This window comes from Anser anser (genome assembly GCF_964211835.1).
Source record: "Anser anser genome assembly, chromosome: 3".
Classification (NCBI taxonomy): domain Eukaryota; kingdom Metazoa; phylum Chordata; class Aves; order Anseriformes; family Anatidae; genus Anser; species Anser anser.
Genome location: NC_139722.1, coordinates 92,598,011 through 92,616,232, shown reverse-complemented (window position 1 = coordinate 92,616,232; position 18,222 = coordinate 92,598,011). Strand labels below are relative to the sequence as shown.

The 18,222-nt window shown below is 40.7% G+C and overlaps 1 protein-coding gene across 13 annotated transcripts in view; it reads right to left on the bottom strand.

The window, feature by feature from the left end:
• Positions 1-18,222, bottom strand: part of PLB1 (phospholipase B1) — a 100,829-nt gene that overhangs the window by 60,479 nt on the left and 22,128 nt on the right. For 11 of the 13 annotated variants that reach the window (XM_083832088.1, XM_083832090.1, XM_083832092.1 and 8 more), the window contains 13 exons: positions 18,035-18,075; positions 16,992-17,055; positions 16,454-16,512; positions 14,873-14,913; positions 13,931-13,974; positions 12,960-13,044; positions 12,373-12,424; positions 11,084-11,170; positions 10,771-10,833; positions 9,310-9,392; positions 6,531-6,609; positions 5,760-5,864; positions 3,965-4,057 (listed from right to left, as the gene is read on the bottom strand). In XM_083832088.1, the coding sequence (XP_083688214.1) occupies positions 3,965-4,057; positions 5,760-5,864; positions 6,531-6,609; positions 9,310-9,392; positions 10,771-10,833; positions 11,084-11,170; positions 12,373-12,424; positions 12,960-13,044; positions 13,931-13,974; positions 14,873-14,913; positions 16,454-16,512; positions 16,992-17,019 (819 nt within the window). In that variant the 5' untranslated portion in view covers positions 17,020-17,055; positions 18,035-18,075. Of the gene's footprint in view, positions 1-3,964; positions 4,058-5,548; positions 5,667-5,759; positions 5,865-6,530; positions 6,610-9,309; positions 9,393-10,770; positions 10,834-11,083; positions 11,171-12,372; positions 12,425-12,959; positions 13,045-13,930; positions 13,975-14,872; positions 14,914-16,453; positions 16,513-16,991; positions 17,056-18,034; positions 18,076-18,222 lie in introns of those variants that run through there. The other 2 variants (XM_083832093.1, XM_083832089.1) reach the window with 2 other exon arrangements.

Genomic DNA, 18,222 nt, shown 5'->3' with positions numbered 1-18,222 from the left:
AGGACACTTGCCAGTGGGCTTTTTACACTGAAAGCGTCTTTCATACCATCTGCTTTTCTAAAATGGCAGAATACCATCAAGCCAGCTAAGGAAACCTACCCAGGAAAGTACCTTTCTGATAATTGCCAGCTGTGCTAAGAAAATTCCACTAAAGAGAGGCAGATGGAAAGCAGAAGGAAAAAGGAGTTGTTAAGAGAACACCACTGTTCCTTCAAACCAACAGCAACACGTGGCTTTGGCACATCTTGTTCTTCCTCCAGATCATCCAGATTGTCCCCTCTCTATAGGGGCCACTTCACACTGAAGAAAAAACACTGAAATAAACTAAATCCGGTAGTTGAAAATGAGGAAATGTGCACAGAAAAAAAAATGGAGCACAGGGAAAGAAGGCTCTTCTGACAGCAGAAACTGCCAAGAAAAACCATATCTGAAGGGACAGAAGGAATTTGCTGCCAGCTAAGCGTGAGAATTTGAGAGGGCACAAAAGAGAAACCAGTGCTGGATTAACTGAGCATGTTTGCAATAATTATCAAACTTCAGGAGAGAAATCCTCTCTCTCTCTGAAGAAGGGGCCCTCTCCCCTTCTTCAGTGCCTAGGTTTTGACGAAGCAATATAGCTGATTCAGAATGTGGATGATATTATTGTAACTCCTTGCAAAGAATATTCAAGATGCCTAGCACTGACATTTTGCACAAATTGAAATCAGAAAAGTTGGACAGCAAATGGCCATAGAAAGAAAAGATTTATAGGATATTTAGAAAAAAAAAAAGTGAAAATCATTAGAAGCACATGAAACCTGATAATTGCATGGTTTGGAAAGAGAGATGGACATTACTCAGACCTGGAGGTCAGTTTCCAACTGATAAGCTCTGGAAAACATAATAGATCAGTCTGATCTACTGATGTACTTAGACGAAACTCAAATTCTGACAAACTTGGTTCAGTTGGCCACAAACAATTCCTTCTGGAGAGGCACAAAATGGGCTGGCAACCTGGCAGCACTCTGAGCTCTCTCATCAGAAGTATACATTTTCTGCACTAGTTAAGAAAAATACAGCATTTCATTTCAAAAAATTGATGATGAAAATACTGAACTAAACAGATGTAAAAGGCCATTCATAGCTCATGTGATTTGGTCTTGTCTAGGTTTAATATTTATAGTGGTTAATATTTGTGGAAGAAATGCCACCTCTTTCTATAGTCTTAGAGATAGTGTTTAAGTAGTAACTGTGATCTCTGTAAATATCACCACCACTGATGGGGATACCAAGACATGGGCAGTTTAAGTAACTCACCCAGTTTCTTATAGAACTGACAGAAATAGAACATTTTAAAGTCAGACTACAGGAATCTGACTTTCAGTGTCTACTTTGCTTGTTCAGTTAGCGAAGCTAGTTACTTCATGAGACTAAGGCAAAACAACGATAAAGAAGCCAACATGAATCTTGTCATTGCATCTACTTTACAATAGAAGAACTGAGAAAGAAACTTTGACATCAGTATGAGGAGTGTCACAGATAACAGCAAAAAAGATAACTGGATGCAGCACGTTTGTTCAAGGTTGAAGCCTCAACAGCTGATCAACTTTTAACTCTGTCTCCTACTAACTATCTAAAGTGGCAGACATACATAGATATCTTTTATTAGAGTGACTGTAAAATTTTTCTAGCTATGTCATCTGGTTGAATAAAGGGCTTTTTCTTGTAAATTCTACTTCCTTAAATGATTAGTTTAATATCTTTGATAAATGATTACATTTAATGGTTTTACCAGTGACATAGACAATGGGATCGAGCGCATTCTCAGCAAGTTTGCAGATGACACCAATCTGAGTAGGGCAGTCAATACAACAGAAAGAAGGGATGCCATCCAAAGGGACCTGGACAAGCTAGGTAAGTGGGCCCACGTGAACCTAATGAGGTTCAACGAGTCCAAGTGCAAGGTGCTGCACCTGGGTCAGGGCAATCCCAGACAAGAGCACAGACTTGGGGGGGAGAACTTACTGAGAGCAGACCTGCAGAGAAGGACTTGGGGATTCTGGTGGACTAAAAGCTTGACATGAGCCAGCAGTGCGTGCTTGCAGGCATCCTGGGCTGCATCAGCAGAGGAATGGCCTGCAGGTGGAGGGAGGTGATTGACCCCCTCTACTCTGCCCTTGTGAGGCCCCACTTGGAGTGCTGCATCCAGGTCTGGGGCCCCCAGGACAAGAAGGACATGGGGCTGCTACAGCAGGTCCAGAGGATGGCCACAAAGTTGTTCAGGGGGCTGGAGCACCTTTCCTATGAAGAAAAACTGAGGGAACTGGGGATGTTCAGCTTGGAGAAGAGAAGGCTCTGGGGTGACCTCATTGCGACCTTTCAATATTTAGAGGGGTCTTATAAAAAAGATGGAGAGCAACATTTTGCTCAGGCAGATAACAACAGAACAAGGGGAATGGTTTTAAACTGAAAGAGGGGAGATTTAGATTAGAGGTTAGGAGAAAGTTCTTCACTCAGAGGGTGGTGAGGCACTGGAACAGGTTGTCCAGAGAAGCTGTGGAAGCCCCATCCTTGGAGGTGTTCAAAACCAGGTTGGATGGGGTTTTGGGTACCTGATCTAGTAGGTGGCATCCCTGCCCATGGCAGAGGGGTTGGAACTAGATGATCTTTAAGATCCCTTCCAACCCAAGACATTCTATGGTCAACACTACAATAGCATTACTACTGCCAGAATTAGCATAAAAAGAAAGAACACATCAGTCTGTATGGATTTGTTTTTAAGCGTGGTTATCTAAAAGGCAGTTGCAGTATAGACCTATTTCATTCATGCTTCAGACAGTAGCAGAAATAGTTGGTGCTATCAAATGAAAAGCTTAACACCACATGGACTGCAAAACAAGCAAAAAGTCTTATCTTAAATTTAACTTAATTGGCCATGCAAATTCCTTTTATTCTTGTTAAAATAACATTGTGTATTTTATAACCATGTGGTATAAGAAGTTTATTAGAATAAAAGAAAATTTTGAGCGTTTCTAAGCCAGAAGGAACAGTTATATCAACATCTTATTCAAAATCACTGGTACCAGGGCATAGCCAAACATAATATGCACTAAGCAATAAAATTCTGCTTTGCTCTGGTGAGTACAAAACCAGGTGCCTGCTTTTTTATTTAAATCTCATTCATTTTGGAAGGTAACTCCCACTCTTTCATTTGTCTCCATCATTAATTTTGAAATGCAAACTGCTCCAGCTGTATGTGCATACACTCAGTTACACATACAAATGTGTAAAAAAGTGTGTTGACAGCTCAATTCTGCAGAAGGAAACAGCCTCTTGCAGAATTGGACATTGTGTTCAAGCTTGATTGGGTCAGACAGGTTATATTTCTTTCAGACACCCTCTCTCCCCCATTGGAAGGGGCCATTGATGGGCTTTCCTTAGCTAGGTGGGACATCCCACTCTTGAAGAAGCAATGGGAGCTCATTAAGGCAGCCTATTGCCTTTTTACTGTGAACAACAGCAGCAGCAGATGACAGTTAATAAGGAAACCAACACTGTGAGTCTCAGTAAAGAGTGGGATGGACACAAGACAGATGAGACAGAAGAGTATAATCATTATAATCTCAGGTTATGACAAGCCTCAGTTGTCGCTGTGCCACTCTGCCAAAGAGGTGAGGCTAGCAAAAGGGTCTGCCACAGCTCTCTTATTCCCTGGGACTACCTGAAGGACTACTTTGAAAGCCTTTCTAAAAAGCTCTTCAGAGAAAGTAGCAGCCACAGAACAGAAAGATTTGTCCTGGAAATGTAGGGCATCTAGCATTACTAGAGAGCAGACTCTCTGCACAGCTGAAGATAGAAGTCATGGGATGTTTGTTTCCCACTTTCCTTCCCCTCCCCGCTACTCAAAGCCTGGCTAGTGTGGAGTTACTACTAAGCTTCTGTACTAAGACCAGTAAGTAACCGTGTCTGTGGTTCTACTGCTCACCATGTTGTTCCAGAGACACACAGACAAGAAAGTATAATCTTCTTCCAGTTTTTCCACTTCTGTCTTTGACATGGTGATGAAGTCATCCCTGTCCTGAAAGAGAAAGCATTTAGACCGTGAAAAAATGCTTTGTGTGAAGAGATAAGACATTCAGCCACGTAAATTCTCTTTTCACAAAGTAACTTTTTATATCTACAAGAATCATAATCATAATTCTGGTATTCATTTGTTGCAGATCTCAGTTCCTGGTGGCGTGTCAAGACAGAACACATGCTGTTCTTATAAGCGATTGCTGTACCTGTCACCATAAGGCAGCAATGAAGGGACAGCAGTATCCAAGAGCAGACTCTGCACAGCTGAGGATAGCAGTCGCGAGATGTTTCTTTCCTACTTTCTTCCTTCCCCTCCCTCCCTGCATCTCAAAGCCTAGACAGTGCGGAGTTGCTACCAAGTGTCTGTACCAAGTGCAGCAAGCCACAGTGTCAGCAGAAGACCACCACTGGAGCAACAACAAAACAATCACTATAGTGACATACCGGACATCAGGGAAACTTGCAGATGTAATCATATGAACAATTTGGAATAAACAATGCTTCCTCTAGCTAACACTTACAGGGGTTAAAAAAGGGGAAGCATGAAGAGTTTGTCTTAAGAGGGCATGTTTATTTTTAAATGAAAGGGACTGAAGAGTTTGGAAAATCCACATAGTAGCCTGCTGGTCAGGTGGCTTGCTATTACAAATCAGGGGAAACAAAGAAGGTAACTATGACATAAGACGGCATTGAAGGCAATAACAGCAATTTACTAAGAGAAAAAGTCATGTCATGAAAGGTAAGTCTGCCATTTTTACGTGGACCAATCATCAACAAAACAAGTCTGCCACAAAATGACCCAACAGCAAAGGAAGATTTTGCAACATAGCAGACCCCAGACTTCCCGGAAGACAAGTTTCCTTCTTACAGTCCACTCTGTTCTGATACTGAGCTGAGGGGAGAAACAGCATTAAAACACATTCAAGGAGTTGTTACAATGCCTAGGAACTGGACCGTGATTCACCACCAACATAATATACAAATAGCCACCAAGTGTTTTATGTTGGATTTTGATACCTTGCTGAGTAAGCCGTTATCTAGGAAGTCATATTTCCTCTCTCCTTTGCCAGGTCTCAGACAACCTTAACCTTTGAGCTCTCATTTAAAACCACCTGTGGTGAAGGATGTCTGACATTCCAGGCAACCCTATCAATATATATTTGCCATTGGCTATACTAGATACAAATTCTGGACAAAATTCATTTTCAGGATCCCAGACTGCATTAATCTCAGTGTATTTGCAGGGAGGTAATTCTACTTTCCAATACTGTTTATGAATCTTTTCTCTCTGCTGTTGTTTTCCCCTACCCATTTTTTAAATACTTCTTGTTACCCTCTTTTGGCTTTGTTTCCAAATAAACACAAGCATAATCAGGGGTGAATGAGCAAGGATAACTGCAAGGATAGAGAAAAACTAGCAGCATTGTCAGTTTCTGGCCACTTGTGATCTAATCTACAGATGTTCTGTGAGTTGATTTCTCCAGGAACGTACCATTCAAAAAACACAGGATCTCTGAATGATGCTGCTTGAACTGAGCTCCAATGTCAGTACCTCAATGTCTGATGCCAAGATGTGTCCTGTATACCTGACTATGCTTGTCTTCTGGCATTATACATCCTAGACAGGAAAAAGCCAGCTGAATATTGCACTCAGTCTCACCAGACACAATCCAGAAAGAATGGAGCAGCTTGCATTTACTCACCAGTCTGAGCAACAGATTCGTTTCTTGGAAAGAAGGCTGAAGAACAACAGTGAAGTCATCTTTTTGATCATACCTTGCAGACTCTAGCAGCTTTCCCCAAGCATCCTGAATAGGCAACCATATAATCAGATGAGTATTATTATGTAAAGAGTGTAATATATGTGCAATTCATTGGAGCTTAAAGTGAACTAAGATTATCTCCATCCCTAATAAACCACAAGAATCAAATTCTGTAATCCAGAACAAAGACAGTAATTTAATGAAATCTTCTTATGCAATAGTTCGAAACTCCTTGTGGCTGCAGGAGAGCTACCCTGAATTACTATCATTTTCTTTGAAAGAGTAGCATGCTTAGCAAGGAAATAAAATTTCATGCTTATTTGCCTCCCCGCCATTTTTAAAGGAATTCCAGCACAACTATTGTTGTCTTACAGAAAGTTTCCATCTAAGTCACGTGGCACCAACAGCCATGTTACAGAACAAGATAAACCATTCCTCTAATGGTTATAACAACTCCTGGGTTCCCAAGAACTACGGAGTCATTGGAAACTGGAAGAGACACTAAGGTCACTCAGGTATACAGAGAACTCATCTCCATTGTTCCTGGTGACCCCAAGAAACGCAGTCAGGATTGTTGCAGACATGGTAAATGGACAGTTTCTCAACTTCCTCGCTGCTATTTCTTCCTTAACTCCTCACTTCAGCTTAATCCAGAAAATGAACAGAGATGTCTAGCAATACAAGCACCAAGCAATACGGAATATGCCACACCTGATAGGACCACCTCAGTATGTTATCCTCTAGCGCGGAGTGTTCATGTACACAATTGCACTGATTCCCAACAGGATTGCTGCAGAGAAGAATGAAAAGCAAAGACATTATAAACTTTAGATAAATAGATAAACAAGACAGCACAGACTCTGAAGCCACTGACAAGCATGTACTGAAAATTAAATTATTGCATACACTGACAAAGCTATATGGAGTTGTATTTTTTTTAAAATGTATATAATCAGTGGTATCTATTTCCATGTCCAGAGCTTTGTACTACTGCTACGATCAAACGCCTATTCAGTTGACAAATATGCCAGACTGGGATTAGTACAGGGTATTGCAGGCTACCAGCATGCTCAGGCTTAAAATAGGTGTCGCACTGATTTTCAAATACTTCCCCTTCCATAATCACATACGAAAATTGCACACACTCAAAATACTTTCCAGAAGAATTTTTGCCTTAGTGTTTGTCAACAAGACCCCCATCTAGAAACATGGATGGAAGCTCAGTGCTTCAAAAGCTTATTTGTGCTAAAGGGTGGCTAGACATTACAAAGCAGCTGGCCAATCTCAGCAAAATTTCTGACCTACAGGGTGAGATCTGCATATTGAGTATTTCTGCAGTTGACAGGGTAATTCAGACCATCTCCCAAGGTAGAAGACAGGAACAACATAAGATACTTTTGAGATCAGCCTGGTTCCAACAAAGGTATATTAAACTGAAAATGCCTGGATAAATGAGAATTTGAGAAACCTTTAGTGGATCTTGCAGGTGTAAGCAGTAAGTACCTGTCAAGATTGGGAACTCTCTCCTTTTCACAGAACTCTAGCTAAACCTGTAAAATAGTGGTATTTCTGCTAAAATGCTTTTATTAGCGCTGGTGAGTGGGGAAAAAAAAGTGAATTCGGGACGTGAATCTTACCAAAGCCTAACAGGCAGGAACACAGAGTGCCATCTAAGAACCTCATACAATACATGAAGAGAATTTTATTCCTAAAAGTGGGGTTCATCCACTAATTCTGGTGTGGACAACACTTGTAGTTAGTGAGAAGCTAATAAAGGAAGTAAGTTTAAATCCCACTTATGTTCCAAATTTCAGTGCCTGAAGTTAGATACTGACATGGGATTGAAAATGTCAGGCACTATTCTCTTCTTAGACACTGAAGTTTCCTCTTTTGCTATGGGCTCATATTTTTCTTTGAGAGCACAGTCCAAAGATGAGGAATTGCTAACCAAATGCTGAGACCCTTATCTGGGAGAGGATCTGGGTCTGAGGCTGAGATGAGGCCAAGGGTTTTATACTTAAGCACAAAGCATACAAACTGATAGAACTGTTCAACCAGATAAACACAGCTTCAAGAGGCCATTGATAAGAAAGCTTGCTAGAATTCTCCATGCAATCATTTTTGATAAGGAAAGCTTCTTCTCTGCTTATGCTTGTTGTTATGCATGTGGTTATGCAGCAGCCAGACCTCTTGCTTGACTGATGGAACATCTCCCAAGCCATATATTTGCAAAACTTGTAAAGCACTTCAGAATTACTATATTAGTACATATAGTGTCTTATGCCACGAGCACAAGAAAAAAAATTACTGTGGAGTAAAATGGAGAGTAATCTCATCAGCTGTAAACTACTCTATCATAACTGTCCATGTGCACACTCCTACTCCCTACTAAATTGGGACTTAAGCTACTCGCACTTTTTTTTTACAAGGTGCTGAGAGGAGACGGATGAAAGCATCTATGCAAGCAGTTACCATAGAAGAATGGGCAAGTTGGATGTTCCATCCTACCATACCCTAAGCCCAAGCAGTAGCTCTCACATTGCCAAACAATGTTTTAATACCCATTATTCCTTTTGTGAATATTGTGAACATTGATACCTAGAAACTTAATCATTTAAAGAGCCTTCAGAGTTTCTTTTTCAAGTTTCAAGGAGTGGATGGACTGTACGGTCTTGTTACCATAATGACTGTATTGTGTCTGGCTGGGATGGAGTTAACTTTCTTAACAGCAGCCAATATGGCATTGTGTTTTGGATTTGTGGCTAAAATACTGTTGATAACACACCAATGCCTTGGCCATTGTTGAACAGTGCTTGCAGTGTTGAAGCTCTCTTTTTCCCCACTGTCCCACCCAGTGAATGGGCTGGGGTTGGACAAGAGAGGGGACATAGCCAGGACAAGCAACAAGCTGGCCAAAGGGATATTCCACATGATATAGCATCATGCTCAGAAATAAAACCTGAGGTAGAGGAGAAGAGGGGCAATTTGGCTTCCAAGGTCACTGTTGATTGGAGACTGGCTGGACATTGGTCCACTCATGGGAAGTGGGGAGTTATTACCTTTGAGTCATTTATCTCCCCCGCCCCCTACCCCCCTTTCTTTCATCTATTAAACTGTCTTATCTCAACCCACATCTTCTTGGTTTCATTATTCCTATTCTCTCCCCTGTCCCATTGGGGTGTGGTAAAGGGAAGTGATAGAGGGGTTGTGTGGGTGCTTGGCTACTGCCCAGGGTCAACCCACCATCACCACAGTATGTTATTGAAATGTGCTACCCAAGCTGCTGAGTTAAAGCACCTAATCCTCCTGGTAAATCTATGCCTGCAGAAACAAAGTGGAGATCTAAAAACGTTTGACATACTTTGGTGTTAAGGGCAGAAAGTTATTCAGAATACCCTACCTGATAGGTATAAAGCTGATGTATATACAAAGCTATGTGTTTGAACAGTAGTAGGAAACAGTATTGAAAATTTAAAGGAACCTCTGTTACCTTGCATTATTGGGATCTTGGCACGCAAGAAAGGAAGTTGTGAGCTCAGTGGAATCTACCAGATTTACAAAGGCTTTGGGAACCTGCAGTTATAAAGTAAAAATTACTCACATTAATACTAGCAATTGGAGATTAGCAAATAGCAATAACAGTAAATTACAACGTCTACAACGTCACTCGTGTTACCTCTGGGCTCGGATTCTACCTTCATAAAAATCAATGATCACAGTCTTCGCCAGCTCCTTCCTGAACCCTACTCCTATGCCTGCCATCTAGAATAATGTTAATCATCATTTGTGAAATACTTGTGACCATGACTTTTTGACTGAGACCCAAAAATTCACTTTACATAAACTACATGGCCACCAGCCAACTAAATTGAACTCAGATAAGCTAGGAAATATCATTTTTGTGGCAATGTACCAATGTAAAGCCTGGGGATAAAACATTCTGTGTAATAGCACAAGCACTCATGCATCCTGCCTCACCTCTCCCCGTAGGAGAAAGCAGCTGTCCATTTACATGATGATATTTCACTTTCACAAGTGCACATATACAGATTCTGGAAATAATATGGGAGGGAATCTGAAGCAAATGAATGCGTGAAACTCCACCCATACATAATATTTGTTGGAGTCAGCCTGAGAGGAATGAGTGATTGTGGCCTAATGCAATGAAACCGGAGCAGGTTTAGAAGGCCCTTCAGGCCTTCAATCTGGCTACACAAAATTATTGGAAGATGCTGTTGAACTATTTCAGATAAACAGTTAATATTCTGCTTTAGTAGTGATACATCCTCATCTAGCTCATTAGTAGACTAAGACTCACTGCAGAGCATTTCTCAGAAACCTTCCTAAAGAAGTAGATACATCCCAGCTCAGTCAGCTAGAAAACCTTTAGAAACACTGAGGTCTTAAAATTGACGAATAATGAGAGAAAAAATACATTTTAAATATATATATATATATATATACACACTTTTTTTTTAATGTGTGTTTTCCCATTTCACACAAGTTACCACCATCTATTTAGCAGCCTGTACACTGCCTAGGTAGCTCCATGCATCCAGCAATTAGATGTATTTTCATAAACACCACTGTTGAAAAAGGAACAACTTTCAGACCTAGACTGAAGTACTTTGTTATTAACGCAAATAAATTAAAAACAGACTGAGTAGTACATCAGCTTGTGTAACAAAGGATGGACAGGTAACTGCTTAGCTTTCTGCTTGTATGCATCAGATTTTTAAAGCATAAATTTTATGCTATATTTTATAAATATATAAAAATATACTTTAAGTGCTTATTGCCAATAAATACAACCAGAAGACTGAAGTTGATGAGATGTGTGTTCTAAGTCACTTGAACACTGGTACAAGCCACAGTATAGCAAGGGAGACTGGAAGAAAAAAAATAAAAATAAAAGGATACGGATTATTAAAAATTGATGAATAAATCTTACTTCTTTATATAAGAAGTCCAAGACCTCTTGAAGTTTTTCCAGGTTTTCCAACATGCAGTTCTCCTGTGAGATGAAAAACACCATCAAAACCAGTAGAACTATTCTACTATGTCATCTCAGACTTGAGATTACAAATCATGTACACATTTATAAAAGAAAACACGTTGTGCACCAGCAGTTTACATTACTGAATAGTGAATTTCCAACCTCCTAGAACCAGCTTCTGCTTTGGTTCACTATGGCAAGGGGTAGAGCTTGGAAAAGTGATTTTGTCACCTGCCTTGACTGCTAAACTACCGCAAGAAAAGATTACCGGTTGTGTGAAAGCACAGGAAGAGCACGGGTTTTCAGCACTAAAGAAAACTGTGATCAATTTCCAGTCATTTTGGAAGTCCATCATCTAGGAGAAAAAATAAAATAAAATAAAAAACTGAAATGAACATGATGGTAAGAGCCCTATTTGTCATTTTCCTTTCTCATGTAAGATTTGCTGTAGCTTTAAATCAGCAAGCCCAAACAGTAGCCCACTGCCTATAACCCTGGATACTTCAATCCCTTCCATCTGACTCAACAGCTTGCCCTAGAGAAAGCCACAAATGGATGGTTAGGAAGCAAATGCTCCCATTAAAGCTGAATGCATACCTCTAAAAATCTCAGGACAAAGCCAGAAATCACTGTGGCCATTGGAGGGTTCATTGGAAATGGGCAAGCACAACTCAGCACAAAGCCTGATGCTATTTCTTTCTATCACTGATGCAGCTTGATGACAAGAGTTAACATTCCTGAACTGCTGAGATCGGGTCATACTAGTGGGATGTAGACTGGAGCAAAAATCTAAGAACTACAGCCCTGCCCATCTGTCGTAAGTCCATTAGGCAACACTCGCCAGTCACAAAGAAAATTGCTTAGAAGCCTTCAGTTCCACAAAAAACTTATACTAAATCCATTCACGTACAGTCTGGTGTGCTGCCTTTACAGGGAACAGGCAACAGCAGAATTACTTTGGCAGTTACGTTTGCCAGTTATGTCAAGGCTTTTTACAAAATAACGTGCCTGGGGGTTAAGAACAGAAGAAAAAACAAGTACATCAAACTCCAGGATGGGAATTTCAAAGTACTCAACCATGAGTGATAATTCAGCTCTCACCAGCATCAACCACTGGCATCAGCCAAAGCGTATCGAGAGCTTTACTGGCATTTTAAAAAATACGATCCTGAGAGGCCAGGAGGCAGTAACAAACTTCCAGAATTCTAATTGTGGGTTGGCTTCTCAGAAACACCAACACAATTACTGAATCTAGTTAGCAGAGGTCTTTCATTCTTAACCAATGCAAAACAAAAATTCTGGCTTCCATACCAACCTCTTCAGCCACTCTGACAAACATAAACCAGGTGGGATACTTTTAGGAACAAAACTCCATACCTTAAACGGTACAGGATTGATTCTATTTACGTCAGAGAGACCGAAGTCTATTAACCTCAAGAAACAGCATTTTCTATTTTGAAGAGACATTTAAGTGGTGTTTAAGGTATTTCATCACACTTCCCCCCTTTTCCAGCTTGAATACCAAGCTCTCTGAACTGTTCTGTGCTTTAAGCAAACCTGATTCTCTTTCATGAGCTTCACTACTTCTACAGCTTGATCCAGGAGGTCTCTGAAAAACACAAAGAAAGAGAAGCTGTCAAGGCATCAGGAAGGGTAAAGCTTTAGCTGATTTTTGTCATAAAGTCAAACAACATTTGAAACCTCAGGTTTTCATCTTTTCTCTCCTAAATATATAAAGATTAGACACTTGTCTGAGCTAGACAGAGAGCTTGGGGTGATTAGCTCATATTCAGACATCTCACTTTCAGGTGCACACGTAGAGAGATGAAGACAGTAAACACAGATTGGCAGGCACATTCTAATTCTATTTGAGCTCAGACATTTGTTTTGCAGCTATAAAGAAGGAGCCCTGATGTTAAGTCAAATTTTCCAGACCTGAAAGCGCATCGGGGCTTCATTCCTTCTGTTTCTGAGAGGTGACAACTGACCCTCCACGGCAGCGTCTGTCCCTGGGGAGCCTTGTGCAGCCTCAGCTGGTACTGAGCACATTCTGTGTCCCATGAGGTGCTCCATTATCAAACTCATCCATCCACCACCTTTCTAGATATGAGTGAACTGCCCAGCCAGAAACCCCTCACACTTACCTGGCTTGACCCTCAGATGCCGGTCCCGTTGTGTCAGGCAGAAGAGACTGGTGCAGGACCGAGGGATTAAAACTGCTAATGAGAGCTGAAGGACAGGTATGGGTTAGGCTGTTTCTAGATACATGGGACTGCTACTCTGGAACTTCGCTATGAACATAGCTGAGCTAGACCAGAACATGTAAGACCTGGAGACCCCCTGGCAGGCATGAAGGACACCTGAGATGCTCTGCAGCTGTTCCTGGTGGTGGCTGCTCCTAAAAACTGGAGGTTTGATGTCTGAGTTTTCCCCCGCACTCAGGTCAGAAACATCCACCCCCCACCTCTCATGTCAGCCACAAGAAGCGTTGGCAGATTTAAATACAAGTGGCTGTAGAAATGAAGCTACTGAAAAGGGCCATGCAGAGACAGCTCCTGAAGCACTAAGGAGTTGCCAGTTTTTAATCCACTTTTCCAGCTAGTAGAATGAAGACACTGGAATTAAGACACTGGAAGGTTTGGAGGGAAGACCCTGGAGCTATCCACTACTCAACTCAGCATTTCAGTGGACCTGAAGGTTTTACCTGCAACACCTGTCAAGCAAGTCAAGGCTACCTTCACAACCAGCTCATGGTTGAATACATGTATGTGGTGCATCAAGGGCAGCCCTAATGTAAATTCTGAGCATGTGGCAGCAGAAGGAGCACTGGACAGGCAAATCCACACAAGATCACACTTGACTAGCGTGGGCAACAAGCACAGTGAAGACATGCCAGCAGGGACTGGGGCTACCCAGATGGCCTGTTCAAAGCCTGCACAGATAGCCCAGCCCTTGCTGCACTCATTCCCCCCCACGTGTGCCTTCCCTCAGGCTCCCCTTACACCCCTATGGCATGCTTGTGCTGAACCCCTGCTGCAGCCTAACAAAGCCCTTAACTAAATTTCAAGCTGGCTTCAGGTCAATTTGTTTGAGTTTGTGTTATAGCAAGACACACCTGCTAAAGTTTCCACGCTCACGTCAAGGAGGCTCTTTCCTGTGCTATAGAAAGGGAAGAGAAAACAGGAAGCTGTTATTCCATTTCTCAAATAAAAGTTACATTTCAGCAGAGCCCCAGTCTCTTACTACTTAAGCTACAGCTCAGATTGCATATTCACAGCAGTTCCTGAAATTAAGAATGAGGCCTTTCTCTCCCTAGAACCATCATGTCATCAGCTACTGCTGAGGAAGAACAGTCTTGGATCTCATTCTTTTCCCTCTCCACGCTCTGCACGTTGCAATTTTTGTGCTTATGCATATACACAAGCAATGCTAGGACCTCTCTGTGTGCACACACAAGTGGACACAGATGTTCAAGCAATCATTTAAAATTATTAGTCTTTTAAAGTTTGTCTTTGCAGGACCAAATCCTCACCTGGAATGCCTCTAAAGAGCTACACAGATTTGCATCTATGAGGTTTAACTATGTGATTCTTCCCACCGACTAAGATCTGCTAAAAGGGCAAGAAAGAAGAAAGTGACGTAGACCTTGTCCACAAACATTGGGAATCATTCAAGCAGAGGACAGGGTATTGGCACTCCTGGGTTCATTCTTTGCTTTGATAAATCTCTGCTTTCTGGTCTCTAACTAGTGAATGATATTTACTACACAGGATTAATTGTGGAGTAACAAGTCTTAATCAAGGTTATTGCAACCTTAAGATAATTGCATAGCTTGGCTTAAAAAAAAAAAAAACACCAACAACACACATTCTAAGTACAAAGAATTTCTGTTAACTAAGGATGGGAAAGGATCCAGTGGCTCAAAATCTTTTATATTTAAATGGGCTTTCTCCTTTCTAGATAACAACAATAAGAATTGCTTGTACCTAATTCCCACCTTGTGATATTTTATAAACTAGGATCATGACAGAAGTCGATGCTAGCAACTCATGGTTACCTTTGGAGTAAGTCTTCATGGTGAATACTGGGTCCTGGTGTCTGCAAAAAAGCAGGCAATAAGAATACCACTAAGCATAGGGTAAATTAGTTCTACACACACTGTTCCCCTACTGTACACCTCTTTTCTAAGCAGTAGTTTTCTACATATTCTTCTTCATTATGCTGCAGTTTGCAACAGACTTAAATTTTTTTCCAGAGCTATCATTTGCAGCACTTCCTTATTACAGTGTGTTCTCATAGTCTGGTAATTTTTTTCTTGGGTACAGCTTTCATTAATGAATTTATTACATATGGCTTAAAATAAAATTTGAGTGGCTGAACTCAAATTCAGTCAAATGAAATGCTGTTCTAAACCATATTGAATTTCTCTAATCTATTTCTTTTCAACAAGAGACATGACCTGAAGTCATTTAGATAATTTACATGGATGGCGCTCTGCCAACGTGGTGTCTGTTGAAAAAACCAACACCTTAACAGAGGAACTCCACTGATTTCAAATAGTCTAGGAGTAGACAATGGCTTATGTTTGCTCTAAGAAAGCAGATATTCATTAGAAGATCATTTATCCATTTTTCTATGGCACCACCCACAGGCAATAAAGACATCAGCACAAAAAAGACCTGGCCTGAAGGACCACGCCTCCAGTCTGAGAGTGAAACAACTTTCGATTTAAGACAAAACTTTCTCTTCCAAAGAGGGAAGTACTTGCAGGGAGTCCAGGAATGCTGTTTTTTTTTGTTTGTTTGTACGTTTGTTTTGAAAGCCCTTAAACCAAGGAAAAGTATGATATCTCAAGGAATACCATTTCAAACTTGAAGGTTGTTTTGTGACAAAGTAGAATCTCCCCTATTTCTTGGGATTTGTAGCCCGCACAATGGCTCCTAGTTTTTGCCCACTATATACATTTCTATACTTCCTCCCTCAAAGCTTGAGAACTGTGGTTAAACACTTTTAATTGGGCCTCAAATCTATTTCAGATATTTACTTCCAACTGTTAAGTAAAAATTATCCAAATCTAACTGTATCAGAACAGGTAGATCTTCACTCAGTGATTCATACATCAGAAGTATACTTTATCATTCATCTAGAGCTTCTGACTTTTAGACAGGAATCCAGTCTCTACAGGATGGAAACACTTAAATGGGATGGAAAATCTACTACATTTGTTGATGATTTGTCCTAATGGTGATCAACAATACTGTAGTTTTTTCCAGTTAGAGTTTTCCCAAATGCTTCTTCCAGTTATTCGATCTGTTCCGCTCATTGTTAGGAAAATCCAAGCATGGTAATCAAGTACCGTGGCTCTCTGCAAGAGCACTGTGATCAAATTTCCTCTTGCATGAAGTCAGATGGCTATTTTTGTACTCACAGTATACTGGAGCACTGAACAGCAGGTATTTCCAGTCTTCTTCTTTATTTCTTTTTTTTTTAAATGCCAGAAACCTTTGATGCTCGTGGAAAGTTTCATGCCCTAACCGGGACCCCAAATTACAGCATCAGCTCAATTCATCGTCACCTCATCGCAGAGTCAGAAAGGAGGAAGTGGGTCACGTTCAGCACACTTAATGCATGTACTTACTCTTTGCAAATTTCCTATTGCAGTGACTGCTGTAATGTCAGCTGGCCTCAGAGCATGAACTGCAGAAAAGTCGAAGACCAGGTTAGAAAAGAACAGTAACTTTGAAAGAAAGTTACATTCACCAGCATATTAAAATATGGCAAAACTTATTAAAATGATGCTGTAAGAAGTCTATGTTAATCTTTTTGACTGGCAGTTTTAAGACAGCCAGAAAGAGAAACCTTACTCAGGTACTCAGTAAATACTTCAGATGCACTGAAATGTTCAACCATCAAGCAAGAAGAAACCATAAAACACAGTGCTGAATGATTTAAGTAATACCAGCATCCTCAATTAGCATCTGAAGAAACTCAAGTACTGTTATGAACACACACACAATAAAAAAAAAAAAAAAAGGATTTCACACAGCTCACCCCTACTTCAGTCACATCCCACACACATAAAGCCCTTCAAAATAGCTGAATTCCTTCCCCCCACAGCCACTCTAAAATAATTGGCGGGAGGGAAAGCCTCTAGAAGGATAATATTAGACACAAACCTGAAGATGAAGGAGTCTCAGGTGGCATCACATGCTCACATGAAAGCTGGAAGTTTCTTAGAGCCTTTGACATAAAGAAATAAAATATGGTTGATTACTTATTTCCAACAAGGAAACTGGTAAAAGGAGGGGATATAGAAGCTCCATTCTCACGCAGTACCAAGCTCTTACTGATGTAACAGTGATTTAAAAGAACAGTTGCACCCCTGCTAGAAATACATGAAAATATAGACTTGGACTTTTCAAATCCACTCTTCCAAAACTCTACGCTTTTTGCTCAGCTTTCTTACCAATTCCCACATAGCAAGCAATGAAATATGCTGAACATAATCTGTTACGTTCATTGTTGTGAACCATGAGTGCTTAATCTGGAAGAGATCACAAAAACAGCTTCTGCACGCATCTCCACACACCGCGAGGTACACAACGTACACAACAAAAAGCCACAGATCTGGTATGCAACAGGAAAGGTAAAATGAACCAAGAGCATCGCCCATATTGTGGGTCTCTGGCAACTGGCACAATTCCCATGTGATCACAGAAAGTACTAAAGAGGGAAATAATGAAATAAAAAAAGACTTGTATTTAGGGCAAGGATGTGAGTGACGTGAATAAACTCAGCATGAGAGACAGCTGACTATCACTAGGAACAAAAATTTAACGCCCTCCTGCATCCTGACAGTAGTTATGATCCACCTCTAGTACCTCAAGAAAAAGATGAAAGACAACGATCTTCCGTTTCTAAAAGAGCAACAGAGCATCTAGGAACAAGCACTAACCACAGCCAACCTACGCACAGGATGTGCAACCTAATAACAAACGTTGCTCGGAGAAACTTTTATTTCCTGATTAGGTACTGTAGCCTTGAAAGTGCAGTACCACATTGCTGAGTCATTTGCTATGCACTTGTTCTTTACAAAATTAAACAGTTTAGTGCACTGAGCTCTTCTTCTGACGGCCTCAGAGGAAGCATCAGCCAGAGAGGTGACAGATACTGAAAAAAGGGAAGAAAAAAAAAAGATAAAGCTGTTCTTATACTTTACCTTTAGTTTCCCTTGTTCTTGCAGGAGATGAGCTGTCTGTCCTTTAAAAAGGTAAAAATAAAAAATTAAAAGAATAATGAATTGCACAATTTTTTAATCTTAGAAAATGCCTTCAGAAAACATAATAAACCTAAAAACACACAATCCTGAGAGCTGTAACCTTTCTCCTCTGCCCTACTTTCCAAAGG